The sequence below is a fragment of the Pan troglodytes genome, chromosome 19 (genome assembly GCF_028858775.2).
Source record: "Pan troglodytes isolate AG18354 chromosome 19, NHGRI_mPanTro3-v2.0_pri, whole genome shotgun sequence".
Classification (NCBI taxonomy): Eukaryota; Metazoa; Chordata; class Mammalia; order Primates; family Hominidae; genus Pan; species Pan troglodytes.
The window spans coordinates 32,111,358-32,132,014 of record NC_072417.2 but is presented as its reverse complement, the minus strand read 5'-3'; the positions used below and the strand labels follow the sequence as shown (position 1 = coordinate 32,132,014).

Genomic DNA, 20,657 nt, shown 5'->3' with positions numbered 1-20,657 from the left:
TATGAAATTCTGTGAAGAATGTCAATGGTAGTTTGATGGGAATAACATTGAACCTATAAATTACTTTGGGCAATATGGCCATTTTCATGATATTGATTCTTCCTGTTTATGAGGATGGAATGTTTTTCCATTTGTTTGTGTCTTCTCTTGTTTCCTTGAGCAGTGGTTTGTAGTTCTCCTTGAAGAGGTCCTTCACATCCCTTGTTAGCTGTATTTCTAGGTATTTTATTCTCTTTTTAGCGATTGTGAATGTGAGTTCACTCATGATTTGGCTCTCTGCTTGTCTATTGTTGGTGTAATGGAATGCTTGTGACTTTTGCACATTGATTTTGTATCCTAAGACTTTGCTGAAGTTGCTTATCAGCTTAAGGAATTTGGAGGCTGAGATGATGGGATTTTCTAGATATAAAATCATCTCATCTACAAATAAAGACAATTTGACTTCCTCTCTTCCTATTCGAATACCTTTATTTCTTTCTCTTGCCTGATTGCCCTGGCCGGAACTTCCAATACTATGTTGAATAGGAGTGGTGAGAGAGGGCATTCTTGTCTTGTGCCAATTTTCAAAGGGAATGCTTCCAGCTTTTGCCCATTCAGTATGATATTGGCTGTGGGTTTGTCATAAATAGCTCTTATTGTTTTGAGATATGTTTCATCAATACCCAGTTTATTGAGAGTTTTTAACATAAAGGGATGTTGAATTTTGTCAGAGTCTTTTTCTGCATCTATTGAGATAATCATATGGTTTTTGTCATTGTTTCTGTTTATGTGATGAATTACATTTATTGATTTGTGTTTGTTGAATCAGCCTTGCATCCCAGGGATGAAGCCCACTTGATTGTGGTGGATAAGCTTTTCTGACATGCCACTGGATTCGGTTTGCCAGTATTTTATTGATGATTTTTGCAATGATGTTCATCAGGGATATTGGCCTGAAGTTTTCCTTTTTTTATTGTGTCCCTACCAGGTTTTGGTATCAGGATGATACTGGCTTCATAAAATGAGTTAGGCAGGAGTCTTTCCTCTTTTATTGTTTGGAATAGTTTCAGTAGAAATGGTACCAGCTCCTCTTTGTACCTCTGGTAGAATTCAGCTGTGAATCTGTCTGGTCCTGGGTTTTTTTGGTTATTAATTACTGCCTCCATTTCAGAACTTGTTATTGACCTGTTCAGGGATTTGACTTCTCCCTGGCTCAGTCTTGGGAGGTTGTATGTGTTCAGGAATTTATCCATTTCTTCTAGATTTTCTAGTTTATTTGCATAGAGATGACAGAGTCTTGCTCTCTTGCCCAGGCTGGAGTGCAGTGGTGTGGTCTTGGCTCACTGTAACCTCCACTTCCTGGGTTCAAGCAATTCTCATGCCTCAGCCTCCCGAGTAGCTGGGACTACATGTGTGTGCCACCACACTTGGCTAATTTTTATATTTTTAGTAGAGACTGGGTTTCACCATGTTGCCCAGGCTGGTCTTCAACTCCTGACCTCAAGTGATCCATCCAACTCGGCAAGTTCTCCATTTTGATTAATCTCTTCATTGGCTGCATTTCATTGCAATATAGTTTTCAAGAAGATATTAGAGAACTATGTTTTCCATGTCCATTGGATAAGAATGTCTGATATTTCCTTTATAGTCAAATGACATCTTGGTATGGCAAAACATGTGTAGGTAATTAATTTTCCTAATTTCCCTTAAGGAATATCTATAAAGAACTTAGGAAGAAGCGAACATAGGCTAATCCCAGTTTTCCAACATCACGTCAAGTTGCCTAACTTGCAACGTTTTCAAAGACGTATTTTTAGAGAATTAGAGAATGTTACCGAATATATAATGAAAAATATCTCTGTAGCCCAGTCCATCTTCCATGATTCAAGTGAGCCTTGGACAAGATTTAAACATCCTTATCTATATTGATTATCTGGGAGATGCTGGAAATGTCAAAGGCTAATTGGTCTATAAAAGAATTGATTCTCCAGCCGGGCGCCGTGGCTCACATCTGTACTCCTAGCACTTTGGGAGACCGGGGTTGGTGGGGGGGGTGGATCACGAGGTCAGGAGTTCAAGACCAGCCTGGCCAAGACGGTGAAACCCCGTCTCTGCTAAAAATACAAAAAAAAAAAAAAAATTAGCCAGGTGTGGTGGCAGGCACATGTAATCCCAGCTACTCGGGAGGCTGAGGCAGGGAATTGCTTGAACCCAGGAGGCAGAGGTTGCCGTGAGTCGAGATCGTGTCACTACACTCCAGTCTGGGTGACAGAGTGAGACTCATCTCAAGAAAAAATAAACAAACCAACAAACAAACAAACAAAAACGAAACAAACAAACAAACAAAAAGATTTGATTCTCCTTAGGTAAGATATTTGAAAGGGCCTTTTCCAAGTCTTTCATTGTTTGAGCTGTTGTCCAATAGTAGGATTCAGGGTAAATTACTTGCGAGTTTAAATCATACTGGCAGCTTGTCTTGCCTTCAGGGCTCAAGTAGAAGATCTTTGTCATGACACACACTTTTTTAGTGTAACCACCAATTTTTGCCAGCTTCTGTTTTAAAGTTTGGGCAGTTTGTGTAGAATAGTCTTTAAACTCCTCATCCTGTACCATGTGGAAGGTGTATAGGACTGGAGGCTTGTCCTGGGAAATCAGAAGAGCATCACAGAGGACTTTGTGGTTCTCTTGCAAGCCCAGATCCAAAGACCAGCTCCTAGAGAAGATCAGTGAGCCCTTACTGACAGAGCCCATTTCTTCACATATTAATTGCTTAAGTCCTTCATGTTGTGAGAACAGATTTCTGCAGAAGGTTTTTGGAGCACAAGTTATCTTTTCTGATAGTCCTAGATGGGGAAATAATGATAAATTATAAAAGACTGAGAACTTCCAACTTAAGCCATGGATACAAAGCAGCTTGTATTAGATTAATTCTCCCACCAAAAGCAACTATAAAAGCTATGTAAAAGTGTATCAGGGCCAGGCATGGTGGCTCACACCTGTAATAACAACACTTTGGGAGGCAGAGGCAGGAGGATCACTTGTGCCCAGGTGTTCAAGACCAGTCTAGGCAACACTGTAAGACCTCTTCTCTACAAAAAGGTTAAAAAGTTAGCCAAGCATGGTAGTGCATGCTGGTAGTCCCAGCTACTTGGGAGGCTGAGGTGGGAGGATCACTTGAGCCCAGGAAGTTGAGGCTGCAGTGAGCTGAGATCATGCCACTGCACTCCAGCCTGGGCAACAGCATGAGATTCTGTCTCAAAAAAATTCTACATATATATATATTTTTTTAATTTATATATATGTATGTATATATATATCTCTCATAAAAGTATAATTTAAAGGACTGGAGAGCAACCAATACAAGCAGGACTTAAAGGGCTACAATCTTTAATACAGAAGAATCACAGGAAGTAGCTTCACATTCACCTCTGCTTTTTCCCTAAGGAGATTTTCCATATCACAGCATGGGTAAATAGAGCCCATGCAGAAATCAGCAGTTTTACTGGGCTAAAGAAAACAGAGGTCACACTTCAGGGCTGCCAGAGGAGCTGGGATTTCAGAAACAAAATCCCAGAGAAGATGAAACTGAAGAGAAGAAGCCAAAATCTACCCACAAATTTCCCTCAACTCACTGGCTAATACAGGTGAGATGCTAGAAACACAGAAGAAAATATCAACTAGGGCTGGGTGTGGTGGCTTATGCCTGTAATCCCAGCAGTTTAGGAGGCCAGGGCAGGTGGATTGCTTGAGCCCAGGAGTTTGAGACCAGCCTGGGCAATATGGTGAAACCCTGTCACAAAAAGAAAGAAAAGAAAGCAAGGAAGGAAGGAAGGAAGGAAGGAAGGAAGGAAAGAAGGAAGGAGGGAGGGAGGGAAGGAAGGAAGGAAGGAAGGAAGGAAGGAGGGAAGGAAGGAAGGAAGGAAGGAAGGAAGGAAGGAAGGAAGGAGAAAATATCAACTGATCAACTGGGAGATTAAAGAGCTGAACATCACTTTCATCAGCCTCACGGTGCTCAGGAAACACAAATTGTAATTCAACTCCCAGCCAAGTAGAAGGGTCTTGGTAAATACCCCAGACTTTAAGACCCCAGAAGAGCCATGACCTAGTAATTAGTGCAAAATTAAAAGCTACTATACCTAGAAAAGCATAAAACAAAACTTCAAAAGAGTAAAAGTTATCACTGGTGTTCTGTCTGCCAAAAAAAAAAAAATGTGTAACCCTATCTGAAGAAATGTAACATCTACTAAAGTCTCTACAATTTGTAATCCATAATACTATACAAAATTAAGAGACAGGATAAAAATCAGAACAAATTACTAGAAAATAAGAGAAAAACTGGATTATAGAAAAAGACTGGCAAGTGCTTCAGACATTGGAGTCGTCAAAGAGGGACTTTAAAATAACTGTTACATCTTTTTTAAAACCCCCCAAAAATAAAATAGGTGAAAAGATGAAGATATCCTGATTCTCTTACAGGCTCAGAAAATTGAAATCAATGGATAAAAATCATCAGGGGTTTGGTGGCCTTAAGCCCCAGTTTGTTCAAGGGTCAGTTGTATGCAGTAATATCCCAGAGGTGGCGATCAGCAGGTGAAACTGAGTTTTCAGTAACTGGATCTAGGAAAAGTGGTTATCCACATGGGATAAAATGAAATAGCCCCCTACATCACCGTTTATGGATGTGGATTACATATTTAAATGTTAAACGTTAAGTGCAAAACTTTAAAATTTTTAAAAGAAAATAAACAGAAATATCTTTATAACCCCGGGGTAGGGAAGGATCTCTTACACAAGGCACAAAGAGCACTAAACCACAAAATTTTTAAATGGCAAGTTTGACTATATCCAATTTAAAACTGCTAGGGAGAATATGCCTTGGGAAAAGAGAAAATGCAAGTCATGAACTTGGAGAAGACGTCTGAAATCTGTACTATCTGTGACTAAACGAGGATTTTATGTTAGAATCTGTGAATTGCTCCTAGAAATCAGTAAGAAAAAGACAAAGCCTATTACAAAAATGAGCAAAAGACAGAATCGCCACTTCATAGAAGATAAAATATCTTCTATGGGAGATATTTTCTTCCATGTATATACCCAAATAAATACCGATTTGACTGAGGAAGAAAAGAAGTTCAAGAGAAAAGAAGTTCAAGCAGAAAGATGAAGAGAGAAGTCTGGCATTGGAAAAGATGTGGCATTTCCAATATATTGCTGGTGGAAGTAAAGTGAGCCATCTACTTTGGAAATAATTTGACATTATCTTATTACTTAAATATTCACACACTGCCTGAACCAACAATTCTACCCCTACTTAGGCACCTAAAGAAATAGAATTTGACAAATTCAATGACTAAAAACACCAAAGAATTTCCATAAACAAAAGAATGTGCTTCCATAACAAATATCAAGACAGAGCTGGTTTGAAGAGAAGGAGGTTTGAACACAGTTACACCAACAATTCCACGGAAGCCAGAATTAAATTACCTGGAAGGTGATATCTCAGTGGCTGAATTTTGAAGTTAATATATTCACGAAGGCGACAACTCTGAGAGACAAGGGAGACAAGTGATGATGTACTTGCTGGAGAGGGCAGTTCTTCCCATACTATGGAATAATGTTAGAAAACAAAAATCACACTCTTAATTTGGCACAAGAGAGACTCAAACTAACTAATGCACAGTATACCAAAAGTCTACTTAGAACTGATCCTGTGTTCCCAATACAAAACATTAGATGTTGTGGTTATGTATTGTGGTTAGATTCCTAGGTCAGGTACAAATTGTAAAATTAACTCTTGGTGCTGCTGAAACACTCTATACTTGGAAGGAAAATTAACAGTAAAAATGCATTGATAGCAATTTAATACATTGCCATATAACTGAGTTTATTTTAAAAGAAGTTAAAATTAGAAGAATGTGATGGCTAGTGAAGGAAAACTGGGTTTTATGCAGATTCTGAGGAACAAGTTTGCATTTTCAGAGATTTTGTAAGTTGCTAGTTCTGGTCTAATCTCACTGGAGGCTTTCCTTTTCCAAAACCAGATAAAAAAAATCAGCATTATTCTTCTCTTATTGGTACAATTTAGGGTTACTCTTTGGCTCATAAATGTGAGAGGAAGAGGGGAAGTCTTTACAGGAAATAAATGGAAAGTGGGTAAAGAAAGATGAAAGAGCAAGTAAGTAAAAGAGTAAGTGTTCCCAAAAGAAAGCAATGGTTAGTTACAGAAACTGAGCCCCGAAAGAAAAAGGAAAAGAATTGAACAGGCTTTCCTTGAAAGTGAGTAAAGACGTGGTAGAGAAGAAACATCTAGAATCTTTGCATCAGATAAGGCTACTAAGAGTAGATATTTAGTTATTGTATGGAATATCTATCTTCTAAGTGTGTAGAAGAAAACAAGAGGCAGGGAAGTATTGGTTGTATCCACCAGAGATGTTGAAATTTGAAGACTTTTAATCTTGTCCCTAATCCCAAAGATACAATAAAACCTTCCTGCCACCCAAGCCAAAGGTATCCTTATTGCCAATCCTCCTTCCTCAACCTGGTTCTGAATCCACCATGAACTGGATCCATTCCTTCTCGGTCAACTGCTTAACTCTGTTATCTTTCACGTGCCAGGAATCAGGCTTTTTAGCAAACACTGCACAGCAGAAGCGTTCCACTCTGAGTGCATACACATATCCACAAAGCCTTCCTTTATCATATACTCCAAGGAATTTGCATAAGTAATTTATCGTCCCCTTCTCCACACAGAAGTGATGCACAGGCAGTTTCCCAATGGAATTTTTTGTTACTTCTTCTAACTTAGTAAGATAACTCTTCTCTGCTTTAAAGCCAATTATTTCTTTATCTTCATTTATACCAACGAATAAATATCCTCCATCAGTATTTGCAAATGCAGAAACATATTGAGGGAGAATCTCTGTAATTCGTTGTAACAACTTTTCAGTCGAGAAGTTTTTTATTTCAACGTGTGTGGATTCAGTAAAGGTCAATTTTTCTTTATAACCAAGTTCTGTTCTGTTAAAAAAATCAGCAGCCAAGGCTTCCATGTTACTTTCTTCTTGTACATCAACACAGGCCCTTTTTGCAGGGAATTCTGGTCTTAAATATGCTCTCCCTCCAGTTTTTTCCATGTCTTTGAGGAACCCCAGTGCAGCAGAAGCATTCATGACTTTTGCAGACGTTACATCTCTCTTGTACAAACTGGAGCTCAACGTGGCAGTCTGCGGACCAGAGGTTTCCAAGCTCCATGATTTCACAAAAATGTGAAAGTAGTTACCATTCTGCATGAAGTCCAGGAAATTAGGGACAAATGGCAGCATGTTACTAAAAGAATTTTCCAAATCTAGCCCTATTCCATCTTTTTTATAACTATAGCCTTTATTCTCAACTTCAGCCTTGATAAATCCCCCTCCAGAATTCAGCAGAGCACACACAGCTCGTGAGACATTTTCATTCTGCTGTTTTCTCAGTTGACAATCCTTCATTTTTTTTCTATTGTTCTCTCCAAGAGTGACTCTTCCCACATTTAGAACCAGCTCAGCATAGTTTGTGTCTAAATCAATACTGATGTTCATTTTCCCAGCAGCTAAGCCATTTCCACGCAGAAATTCTTTTCTGTAAAATAGACAGAGCCGTTAGAATAGGAGCTAAGCCAGAGAGACAGCAAATTCTGCATTATGAGGCAAACGTAGAAAAATCCTTTACTGTATATTTTCCACTAGACTGGTAAGTATATGGGTCTGAGATAACTAATTTCTAACAAATTTTGAGCTAAGGCTGTGATAATTTATACTCCTACTGAATTTTCAAATTTGTTACAACTGTTTTATACGATCTTATTCTAATAATTTTAATCTTGTCTTTATGTGTTCGTTGTGACCTTTCTCATCACTAATATTGTACAATTTGTTTTCTCTCTTCTTTCTTTAAGTAAATCCCTGGAGGGATTCTATGTTTTTATCTTCTCAGTGGACAAGGTTTTAGTCATGCAAATTATTTCTTCTTTACTTTTTATTTTAATAATTTTAGCTTTTACCTTCATTAATTATCTCCTTTTATGGGAAATCCTTTTGGAAAACTGCCAGATAGGGTCTAAGAGGGTCCAGCGATAATAATCTTAATTATTTTTTATTCTTATAAGAATGAATTAGATTCACAAATTTTGGGCATTGATCGCAAGCAAAACAGACCAACTCCTTGTGCCCTTTCCCTATCAAACATCCACGTTTACAAGGAGGTAATCGTGGGTGGCAAGCCACCCAGGTGCCAAGGCAAGAGACTGAGGGCACAAGCTCTTCCAGTATAATAAAGAAAATATATAGAATAAGAATAGTTATACTAAAAATAGATTATAGATATGATTATATATGATTATCATTAATCATTAGTTTGTGGTATTATTATTCCAATATTATAATAATCTTTGTTCTACAATTATAACCTAGAAAAAAACCAGGCCATACAGAGATAGGAGCTGAAGGCACATGATGAAAAGTGACCAGAAAACAAGTGTGAGCCCTTTGTTACGCCCGGACAGGGCTTCTAGAGGGCTGCCTGGCCTAGCGGTAACACCAGCGTCAGGGAAGGCACCCGTCACCTAGCAGACCTTGGTCTAACAGTAGCATCAGTGCCTGGGAAAGGCACCTGTTACTTAGCAGACCGGGAAGGGGAGTCTCCCTTTCCCCGGGGGAGTTAGAGAAGACTCTGCTCCACCACCTCTTGTGGAAGGCCTGACATCAGTCAGGCCTGCCTGCAGCCATCTGGAGGCCTAACCGTCTCCCTGTGATGCTGTGCTTCAGTGGTCATGCTCCTGGTCCACTTTCATGTTCCACCCTGTACACCTGGGTCTGCCTTCTAGATAGCAGTAGCAGAAATAATGAAAGTACTAAAAGTCTTTGAAATGCGTAGAAGAAATAATGGCATAAGCCGTGCTCTCTGTCTCCATCTTGGCTGCCAAACAGGGAAGGGCCCCCTGTCCAGTGGACACATGACTCAAGTGACCTTACCTATCATTGGAGATGGCTCACACTCCTTACCCTGCCCCGCTGTCTTGTATCCAATAAATAACAGCGCAGCCTGGCATTCGGGGCCACTACCAGCCTCCGCACCTTGGTGGTAGTGGCCCCCCAGCCCAGCTGTTTTTCTTATATCTCTTTGTCCTGTGTCTTTATTTCTACAATCTCTCGTCTCCGCACACGAGGAGAAAAACCCACAGACCCTGTAGGGCTGGACCCCACAGATACTATTGGTTTTTTTGTTTGTTTGTTTTGTTTTTTGTTTTTTGTTTTTGTTTTTGAGATGGAGTTTCGCTCTTGTTGCCCAGGCTGGAGTGCAATGGCACAATCTCAGGTCACTGCAACCTCCACCTCCTGAGTTCAAGGGATTCTCCTGCCTCAGCCTCCCAAGTAGCTGGCATTACAGGCACCTGCCACCACGCCTGCCTAATTTTTTTGTATTTTTAGCAGAGACAGGGTTTCACCATGTTGGCCAGGCTGGTCTCGATGATGATCCTGACCTCAGATGATCCACCTGCCTTGGCCTCCCAAAGTTTTGGGATTACAGGCATGAGCCACAATGCCCAGTCAAGGTAATATTCTTATATACAAAACACCTGTGCTCTACCTTGAATGTTTGCATCCTCTCAAAATTCATATGTTGAAATTCTAACACCCAACATGATGGGCGTTTGGGAGGTGATTAGGTTAAAGGGTAGATCCCTCATGAATGAGATTAGTGCTCTTCTAAAAGGGACCTCAGAAAGCTAGGGATGGCAGCCTGCCATCACAAAGGCTGCAGCAGGGAGGGGCAGCTAGGGCTGCACACTTTCTGGAGCCCATGGGAGCCCTGCCTCTTCCAAGTTGGGACGTGAGCTCCCCAGGTGCTGCTGCAGCCACCCAAACCACCACTGTAGACCCAGGCCTCCCGCTCTCTGCAGCATGCTAGAATCCTGCCCCACAACCCTGCCCCATGCAGCTGCAGCCACCCAAATCGAGATTGCAGATTCAGGCATCTCTGCACTCTTGGGGCCTGAGAAGGTCCCCCTGCCCTCGCAGGCTCAGAAGTGCCTGCTCCCACTGCCTGGCTTCTCCTTCTCCCTGCTGTCGGTGCCCACTCTGATCTGGGAGCAAAGGCTGGCCAAACTCCGGAGACATAAATGGCAGTGGGAGGCAGACAGATTCCTGGGTCAAAGGCAGCGGGTCCCCAGTAGGGCCACACCTTCAGGCCTGGGAGGGCCTGAAGGCTGGGGACCGGGCTGCCAGTCCTGTAGACTGTGGGGACTTGTGGTGCCTCTTCTGGGGCTGCATGTGGACCAATGGTACACACTTCCTCCCCTCTGAGGTCCATAAAAGCCCTGGGCTCAGCCAGAGCAGGGGCAGAGGAGGAAGAGATGAAGAGAGGACCAACTTCAGAGAGGAACTACCCTCTCTGCTGATAGCAGGAGAGGACAGGACAACCAGCTGCAGAGTGGAACTACCCTCTGTGCTGAGAGCTTCAGAGACCTGCAGAGACATTGGCTGCAGAGAGAAGCAACGGTCCCCAGGGCCTCCTCTCTGCTGAGAGCAGCAAACGTAGGAAGGACCAGTAGCAGATAGAAGCTACCCTCCCCAGGGCCTCCCCTCTGCTGAGAGCTGAACATTCCATGGGATGACCTGCCTACAGAGAGGAGTTACTCACTGCAGGTCTCCTCTGAGCTGTCCTAACATTTAATAAAGCTCATCTTCGTCTTGTTCACCCTTCACTTGTCTGCATACCTCATTCTTCCTGGACACAGGACAAGAACTCTGGCAAAGGTGCCGCCAGCCACAGAGGTTTCTGGCCAGAAAATCAACACCCTGAAGATCCTGTAACACAAGCTCACCCCTTCTGCCATATGAAAAACACAGAAGAAGTTGACAGTCTGCAATGGGAAGAAGGTCCTCACCAGAATCCAATGATGCTGGTATCTTGATCTTGGACTTCCCAGGCTCCAGAACTGAGTAATAAATTTCTGTTATTTATAAGTCACCCAATTTATGGTATTTTGTTGTGGCAGGCCAAACAGACTAAGACAGTGTGCTTTAGTCTATGTATACATAATCCATTAGCTCTTTTCCTTTAAAATCTATTGGGATCACTGTTTTGCTATAGATGAAAACCTAAAGACTGTAGGTTTGTCAAGTGGCCTAGAGACAGTTGAGAGTAAAGTCCATCACAGGTAGTAATCACTACACTAGGAAAGGGCTATAAAGGGGTCAGAATATTCCTGTCCACTGCTAGACCACTATCATGCAGATACTCAGCTAAAGTTGTGGATACCACCTACATCTCTAAAAATTTCTGATCATGTGTAAACAATAATAAAATTGAGGCCCCAGATCATTTGGACAAGTGGGGTTACATCAAGAGAATTCATATGCAAATCATGGTGGTAACATACAGAGGAAAAAGAACCGTCTATTCCATATAACACTTAACAATTTACAGGGACCAGACTAGATGTTCAATAAATGACACAACTCCTTGTGCACCAGAGTAGTCACCACTCCCCATGTGATTTGGGGACTCTGTGCTTCTGCATAGGTGTGCTCTGAGACTGTAATGTTTTCCTCCACCTTTGTCACCTGATAAACTCTCTATCATCCATCCCAGAACTCCCATATTTGTCCTTCACTCTCTGCTACTCCCACAGAACTTTGTACCTATACTTGGCACTAATTTCACCATAGATCTAGGGAAATATTTAGAAACAAAGCAGTGAAGTGGCCAGAGCAGTTGTTTTCAAACTGCAGGAAATCAAGCAAGGACTCCCAATCATTTAAGACACCAGAAGGAAAAGCTTTGGTTCAGTTCCTACCTTAGACACTGAACCTCAGGGGGTTCAAAGCACGTTCCATGTTCTGGAATGCCCTCCTTGAAATTATCTAAACCATTTCCAGTGCCAGGTACCAATCAGCACCAGCAGTGACATCCTGGCAGGGTGCCCCAGACTGGACAGAACTACTAGCATCCCTGTTCCTTCCATCTGGGAAACTCAATGGCCCTTCACCCAAGAAACCCTGGGACTTGTGGCTGTGGGGTTGTCCTAGGACCTCATGGCTAGGTCCTATTCCAGGAGAATAGCCTGGCAAGTGCATTGCTCTCACTATCTGGAGCAGGATTTCTTTCACAGGATCAAGTCAGATTGGATTGCCAGGATGGTGCTGATAATGCTGATTTGGGTTTATTCAAATTGTTTATATAGACAGAGGCTCACAAAAAAAAAATTTACTCGGGTAGAATTTATTACTGAAGTCATCTGGTCCATGGCCTTTCTTAGTTGGGTTTTAGATTACTGATTCCATCTCCTTACTAGACATAGGTCTATTCAGATTTTCTGTTTTTTCCTGACTCAGTGTTGGTAGGTGATGTGTTTCTAGGAATTTGTCCATTTCATCTAGGTTATTTGATTTGTTGGCATACAATTTTTTACAGTACACTCTAATAATCCTTTTGATTTCTATAAAATCAATAGTAATGTCCCTTCTTTCTTTTTTGATTTTAGTTGAGTTTTTTCTTTCATCAATCTAGCTAAAGGTTTGTCAATCTTGATCTTTTCAAAAAACCAACTCTTTATTTTTCATTAATTTTTTCCTACATATTTTGACTTTTTAGTATAGTCATTTTGACTAGATGAGATGGTATTTCATTGTGATTTCGCTTTGCAGCTCTCTGATGATTAGTGATGTTGACCTTTTAAATGTTTGTGAGCAGCTTGCATGTTTTCTTTTGAGAAGTTTCTGTTCATGCCCTTTGCACATTTTTTTAAATGGAGTTGTTTGTTTTTTTCTTGATTCATTTAAGTTCTTTATAGAGTCTGGATATTAGTCTTTTGTTGGATGCATGATTTGCAAACATTTTCTCCCATTCTCTAGGTTGTCCGTTTACTCTGTTGAGACTTTTGCTGTGCAGACGCTGTTTAGTTTAATTAAGTCCCATTTGTCTATCTTTGATTTTGTGGCATTTGCTTTTGAGATCTTTATAATAATTTATTTGCCCAGGGCAATGTCTAGAAGAGTATTTCCTAGATTTTCTTCTAGAACTTTTATAGTTCGTGGTCTTACATTTCAGTCTTAATTTTGACTTAATTTTTGTATATGGTGAGAGACAGGGATCCAGTTTCATTCTTCTGCATATGGTTAGCTATTTATTGAATAGGGTGTCCTTTCTCCATTGGTTATTTTGGTGGACTTTATCAAAGATGAGTTGGTTGTAGGTGTGAAGCTTTATTTCAGGGGTCTTTATTCTGTTCCATTGGTCTACGTGTCTATTTTTGTATCAGTACTATGTTTTGGTTACTGTAGCCTTGAAGTATAGCTTGAAATGCAGTAATGTGGTGTAAGGCTCCCTATCCTGTTTTGTTCTTTTTGTTTAGGATTGCCTTGGCTATTCAGGCTCTTTTTTGGTTGCATACAAATTTTAAATCATTTTTTCTAATTCTGTGAAAAATGACATTGGTAATTTCATAGGAATAGCATTGAATCTGTAGATTGTTTTGGGGAGTGTGAACATTTTAATGATATTGATTCTTCCAACACATGAGCATGGAGTGCTTTTGCATTTGTTTGTGTCATCTATGATTTCTTTCAGCAGTGTTTCATAGTTCTCCTCGTAAAGTTCTTTCACCTCCTTGATTAGCCCCTGCTCTCCAATTCTTCTTGCAGCCTCTGTAACTGGAGTCCTGTCCCCTTTCCTCCCAGCCCACCTTCCTGCACTGTCTGTATCAGGCCTTGCCCTGGACGAACCCTTTTGGTTCACCCACCATACACAGAAGGTGACAGAAATCACATCTCACCCTCAGATTGCTTAAGGAGGGTACCCATACCACTGGGAAACTTGGAACCCATGGGAGCTGCAGTTGAGCCACCTTATAGAGGACCGAGCACTTGTGGACTAGCCTGGGATCCTGGCCACCCCAGTCCAACACCTGCAGCCATGTAAAACTTTCCGTGGTTCAAAACCTCGGGCTTCAGGCATACATCTGGAACACAATGCTAAAATTAAATAAATAAATAAATAAAAACGAGCTGAGGACTGAGCCGACCAAATCTCTAGGGCCTAAAACTCACTAGCCTCCCTTAAACCTTGGGTCTAGGTTTACAGGTTAGATGTTTCCACTGAAATCCTTTATACTTTTGACTATAGGGGAAATTCTATCAGACCTGAACTCATGATTTAGGCTATGTTGTTGGCTATCTTTAATGGGAATGGGGGTGGCATTCATATCTCCTTAGAGTTATGCCAGAACAACAGGTTAGTAAGAACTGCAACCCACAAGGGTGGGACAGGAGGCAGAAGAGCTACCTCCTGGGGAGCAAAAAGCATAGAGCGTGATTTGCCGTCTTCGGATACCACTTTGCATTTAGTTTGGAATAGCACTGCTTTCACCCTTTCCCTCTTCTAGATGATAAACCAGCAGCGCAAGAGGGTGCTTGGTTTTTCTTTCAGGATCTAGGGCGCAGTTCGTCAGTGCCTGGTCACATTTCACCTAAATAACCCATTCCCCAACTCCCTGAATGCTCAGGACTCCAGGAGGGTGGGCAACCCCCATCCGATGGACACCTGCCAAGTCTGGCCCGTCCATACAGCACTCCCCACTTCTCCAGCTCTGCACCAACACCTCACGGGCGTGAGCCACCGCGCCCGGCCGCCCTGCGGCTTTTTAAGGCGCTCCCCAGCCCACGCACGGGCGGAAGTTTTGTCATCTACAGCTTTCAAGTCCTCCATTGCTAAGTCTACAACAGCCTGCGGTTTTGACAGACATTGCTACAAAGACAGGAGCCAACTTTCCCAGAAGGGAGAGAAAGCAGCCTCGGGTCTCCCCGAGATCGGTGGGGTTGCTCTGGCAGCGCCCCACCTCGTTCCGGAGCCCACGGACCCCCCCCCCCGGACCCCCGGAATAAGAAACGGAGGCTGGAAGGTTTGGCAGTGGAGCGGGACGAATTTATCTGCCAGCAATTCCCTGGAAACAGGATTCCTTGCAGGCGCTGTGCCAGCGCGGGCCCTTAAGCAACTGAAAGTTAAACGCCCACGTGAATAGCTCTGAGGGATCACGGAGAAGTTCTCGTTTCGTCTGTACCTATTTGTATTTTCTAAGGCGAAAAAAAAAGTTATTTAAAGAAAACAAAGAAAGAACGAACCTGGCGAGGTCCATGTCTGCGCACTCTTCACCAAGTAGGGGGACCTGAGTTCTTTTCCACTTTCCTGCTCTCCGCGTCCGTGTGAGGCTAGCCCCTCGCTCAGCTGCATTTCTATCGGGCACTCGACTCCCCGGAAGTGGTGGCACCGCACGCGCTGTTATAGACTCTGCGCCTTTGGAAACGGTGTGTCCGCGAATCCAACGACGGGCGCGGTGACTCACGCCTGTAATCCCAGCACTTTGGGAGGCCGAGGAGGGTGGATCACCAGCTTAGGAGATAGAGACCATCCTGGCTAACATGGTGAAAACCCGTCTCTACTAAAAATACAAAAAAATTAGCCGGGCATGGTAGCGGGCGCCTGTAGTCCCAGCTACTCGGGAGGCTGAGGCAGGAGAATGGCGTGAACCCGGGAGGCGCAGCTTGCAGTGAGCCGAGATCGTGCCACTGCTCTCCAGCCTGGGCGACAGAGCAAGACTCCGTCTCAAAAAAAAAAAAAAAAATTGACGAAGGACCAAACCCCTAAAGGGGTGACATTCCAGCTTGACTCGTATCCCAGAGCAGCCCTGCTGTCCCCTTGCTTGAAAGCGCAGTTGACGCCAGAAACCGGGGGAGAGCAGCTACTAATGCACAGGGGAGGAGGGAGGTGCGAGGAGCGGGTTGCTCTCAGAGAGACAGATTTGAACACCTACCCCTTGCGGTGTAGGAAGTATCTTGAGGCCTTCTAGGCCAATTAGTTGGCTTCGAACAGTCCAGTGGCTCCTCTAACTGGATACAGCCCTCCTGTCACATTGCTTTCGTGGGGCCCTTATTATGGTAATTACGATAATACACGTTTCTCCAGCCCACACGTCTAAGAACTGTTGCGAGAACCCATACTTTTTGAAATGCACACAGGCCAAAATGACTCACTAACTGAGGAGTTCACCAGTCTGAATTGCCCTTTCTCCCTAGCTCCATCCCACTCCGGACTCAATTAAGGGCCTGCCGTTGGAAGTCCCATCTAGAATCTTAAGGTACAGGCAGAGTACTTCTTCACACTGAATGAGCACATGCATTGAAAGTATATAGCTGGCCGGGCGCGGTGGCTCAGGACTGTAATCCCAGCACTTTGGGAGGCAGAGGCGGGCGGATCACCTGAGGTCAGGAGTTTGAGACCAGCCTGGCCAACATGAAGAAATCCCGTCTCTACTAAAAATACAAAAATTAGCCGGGCGTGGTGGCACGCGCCTGTAATCCCAGCTACTCGGGAGGCTGAGGCAATAGAGTCTCTTGAACCTGGGAGGCGGAAGTTGCAGTGAGCCCAGATCCCGCCACTGCACTCCAGCCTGGGCGACAGAGCGAGACTTTGCCTCAAAAACAAAACAAAACAAAAGTACATAGCCGTGCTTTTCTTCATTTCATCTGATTCTCACGCCAGCTCTAAGGAAACAGCTTCACTGAAGTGAGGAAACTCTTCTTCAGTCACTGACTTACAAAATGGTAGTACAGGGATTTTCCCAGACCACCAAGAAGGCATCCAAGAAGTAAGCAAAAAAGATTACGACGTCGTTCCTATACCGCGGCAGTGGCTCACGCCTATTATCCCAGCACTTTGAGCGGAGGAGACAGGAAGGTCGCTTGACCCCAGGACTTCAGGACTAGCCTGGCAATATAAGGAGACGTCATCTCTACAAATAATTTTTAAAAATAACCGGGCGTGGTGGCAGTGCACTTGTGGTCCCAGCTACTAAGGAGGTTATGGTGGGAGGATCACTTGAACTTGGGCTGTTGAGGCTGCAGTGAGCCGTGATCAAGCTACTGCACTCCAGCCTGAGCGACAGAGTGAAACCCTGTCCGTATATATATGTACATATATATATGTAAAATGAATGCAGTAATATACCCCCCAAAATTATATTAAGACCAACAGAGGTTTACTCCCGGTATCCAAGAGTGATTTAGATGTGAAAATCAATCGGCCTATTCACTGCATTAATGAAAAAAGGAACATCACATGATCATCATTTCAATAGATACCGAAAAAGCATTTGACTCTTGAAATTTATGCTCAGAAACAATACATATGACATCTGCACTTATTCCATAGGTCAAAACAAGTCACCTTGCCAAGCTTAATATCAATGGGGCAGAAAACTGTCATCTACTTCCGGAGAGGAACACCAACCTTGTGGAATATTATGACAGTTTATACAGCACAGCATCTTATGCTCCAAGTGGGACAAAAATCCCACAACCAGTCATGATTTTTAAAAAGAACCCTTAGCAAATTGGGAATAGAAAGAAATATCCGACATCCAGATCCTCACCACGAACACTTCCACCACCTCCTGTTCCCTCTCCCTCCAAAGCGGCGCCGTAGCCACCGGCCCCCTCCTCCCCAGTGCCCCAGGCGCGGAGCAGACCGCCGGCAACCTCCTCTACACCACGCCGCAGGGACCCTCCAGCAGAGCCGGGCTGCTGCAGCCACCAGCGCTGGGACGGCGCGGCAGTGGCCCTCTGGCAAAGTGAAGTCTGGAGCTAGGAGAAAGCGGTCATCAGTACCTCTCAGATGGTTCAAAAACCCCCAAGGGCAAAGGAAGAGCTGCACTAAGAAGTCCAGATACTCCAAAAACTCCAAAATCTACCTCAGAAAAAACACGGTAGGATAGTATCTTGATCTGCTCACCAAGAAGTTCATTCAGCTCCTGAGCCAGTCACCCGATGGGGTCTTGGTTTTGAACAAGGCAGCGGAAGTGCTAAAAGTGCAAAATAGAAGGATTTATGATATCACCAACGCTCTGGAAGGCATCCACCTCATTAAGAAGAAGTCTAAAAATAACGTCCAGTGGATGGGTTGCAGTCTGTCTGCGGATGGGGGCATGCTGACCCAGTGTCAAGGCCTGTCAAAAGAAATGACCAAGCTCACTCAGGAAGAGAAGAAATTAGATGAACTGATCCAAAGCTGCACCCTGGACCTCAAACTATTAACCGAGGATTCAGATCGTCAAAGGTTAGCTTATGTTACATATCAACATATTCGAAAAATTAGTGGCCTTAAAGACCAAACTGTTATAGTTGTGAAAGCCCCTCCAGAAATAAGATTTGAGTGCCTGACTCAATAAGAGAGCCTACAAATACATTTGGCAGGTACCCAAGGGCCCATTGAGGTTTACTTATGTCCAGAAGAGACTGAAACACAGTCCAATGACAACAAACAACCAAGACCCCAATGGGAATATCCTTAAACCCACCTCGTTGGCTTCAACCAACTCAGGACATAGTGATTGCTCAATTTCTATGGGAAACCTTTCTCCTCTGGCCTCCCCAGCCAACCTCTTACAGCAGACTGCGGACCAAATTCCTTCTAATCCTCTAGTATGACCATTTGTGAACTTACTGCCTCCCCTGCTGCAAGATGACCATTTGTGAACTTACTGCCTCCCCTGCTGCTCCTCCTGAGCCTCGGGGCGGAGGAAGGCATCAGCGATCTCTTTGATGCCTATGATTTGGAAAAGCTCCCACTGGTGGAAGACTTCACGTGTAGTTGATTATGCTTCATGTGAACTCTCCTTAAAAACCAATTTTTTTAAATCATGGAACCAGAACATATGCCATGCAATGTTGTCCCTTCCTACTTTCTTCCTCCAGGAGAGTATCATGAAGTAAACTACAAACTTCAGAAGAAAGCTGACATTTTCATGAATTTTTTAAAAATTAATAAACAAATTGTCTAAACGCACAGTTGCAGGCTCCCTTGGGAAAGCCCTGCTTTGCTACAGGCTCCAAGATCTCCTGGCTAGGTCAGCAAGTGAGAAAATGTACAATCAGGTGTCTCTCACCCCGACTTTTCCTTCCTCCTTCCTCCCCGGATTGGCTTGCTGTGCCTGAGGGATGGGCTGCAGAATGGGGTCTGGCCACCTGGCCTGCTGGGAAACAGCAATCTTCCTTAATAGCATTTCAAGCCATGCCTTCTCCACAGAATGCATGTCTTTGAGGTCTGCTGATATGGAATGGAACTGCAGCAAATGCAAACTTGAAGTCATGCAAAAGTATGAAATGAATTTCTTCAGCTCTTCTTAGGAATATTCAAATTACTGTCATAATTCAGTTTAAGCTATGAACTGTGTGTCCCAGTAGGAGGTCAAGAAGATCTCCACAGGCTTCTGGATGAAGAACCTGTTTTCAAATATACTTGTTGCAGATACAGAAGACTAGTAGAGTTCTGCCACTCTAAGCTGTTGTGGATTTTCCTGTCTCCATGAACCACTCCCATTCCCCTGTCCCCAGTGTGTTTGTGAGTTTCTAGTTGATTTGTAGCAAATGCCTACTTAGTTCTTTGTGGATTGTTTTGGACTTTTTATTTTTTTAGCTGCCATTTAAGCATTCCTGTGGCACCCATCACCATTTCAATTTAATTGTTTACTTTGAAGCGATTTTTGCAAATTCACATTACTTCAGCAGAGGGAGAGAACCTCTACTGATCAGAGCATCTAAACCTGTGTGATCTAAGGTTTATCAGCTTCTGCAAGGAGCTTTGTCCCATCATGCTTCCATTCCCAGAAGGAGGAGCTTGGAGCGAGTCAGTGCTGGGGCTTGCTAACATGGGTGGCCCATTGGAAAGGAGAACCAGGTTGGGTGACTTAGCCTCAAGGAGCAGCAGGCATGGGTCCCTCCATCCTTGGGCTTCCTGGGCCCCTGTGATGGGGGAAAGGGCTCTCTTATACCACACTCAAGGAGACCACTTCTCAGGATGGAGTCAGATGGAGAGACCTCTCGGGAGAAAGACATCCCCGTTGTGTGAGTGGCATTTCCTTAAGCTGGCAGGAACGGGGAGCTCCCACTGTGTTGGGGGCTGGAATAGTTCTGGCCAGACCCCGTTCCCCTTCCTCTATGAAGGAATAAGTTGGACCAAGGGAAGTTGGGGACGTAGAAAATGAAGCAAAACAATTCCAGGGTGTCTCCCGCTTTACTCTTCAGGAATGGTGTCCCAAGTTGGAGGTTTTGTGTCAGCTGCAAATCCTACCAGTTATGTCCAAGAATGGCTTTCCCTCGGGCAGGTGGCAATGGCCATCTCCCACTGGGAATATGGCGTAGTATCTCCGGTCCATTCCTTGGATGCTAAGGACTGTGGGAATGAGGGGGTCAGATAAAGAACAAACCTCAAAACAATTAAATTGAAATGTTATGTGCCTGACCCAATGGTAGGCACATAGTAGGCACTCAACTCATATGTTTAATTGAATTGAAAATATCCCTTAGGGGGAAAAAAAAAAACACACAAGCAAAAAACCACAAGAGCCTCAGCCAGTTTACTCCAGGTAGATTTCCACAATATGCAAAGTGGTGGTGGGGTCAAGACAGGTGACACCAGCACTTTAAATTCTTTGTGTGGGTATGCGTGGGTGTATGTTTGGGAAGAAAAACGAAGGTGCAGACTATCTTCCTTTTTTCTTCTCCAACCTCCATCCCTGGCTTCCTCCCCTCACACACACTGGACTTGGTACAAAATGTCAGTGTGGTCCTAGATGAAGCATTGGGGTG

At 43.5% G+C, this 20,657-nt stretch overlaps 1 protein-coding gene and 1 pseudogene across 5 annotated transcripts in view; one reads left to right on the top strand and one right to left on the bottom strand.

The window, feature by feature from the left end:
• Positions 1 to 763: 763 nt before the first annotated feature.
• Positions 764 to 20,657, bottom strand: part of SLFN12L (schlafen family member 12 like) — a 64,294-nt gene continuing 44,400 nt past the window's right edge. The window contains exons 3-6 of one of the 5 annotated variants that reach the window (XR_010153235.1): positions 6,518 to 7,596; positions 5,464 to 5,583; positions 2,191 to 2,822; positions 764 to 1,367 (exon numbers count right to left, since the gene is read on the bottom strand). Coding sequence is in view for 3 of the 5 variants with exons in the window: in XM_063799635.1 (XP_063655705.1) it covers positions 2,260 to 2,822; positions 5,464 to 5,583; positions 6,518 to 7,596; positions 15,138 to 15,151 (1,776 nt within the window). In the remaining 2 variants the exon portion in view is untranslated. Of the gene's footprint in view, positions 2,823 to 5,463; positions 5,584 to 6,517; positions 7,597 to 15,137; positions 15,905 to 17,802; positions 17,873 to 20,657 lie in introns of those variants that run through there. The other 4 variants (XM_063799636.1, XM_063799635.1, XR_010153234.1 and 1 more) reach the window with 4 other exon arrangements.
• On the top strand, positions 17,258 to 18,677 carry LOC104002866 (transcription factor E2F3-like; annotated as a pseudogene).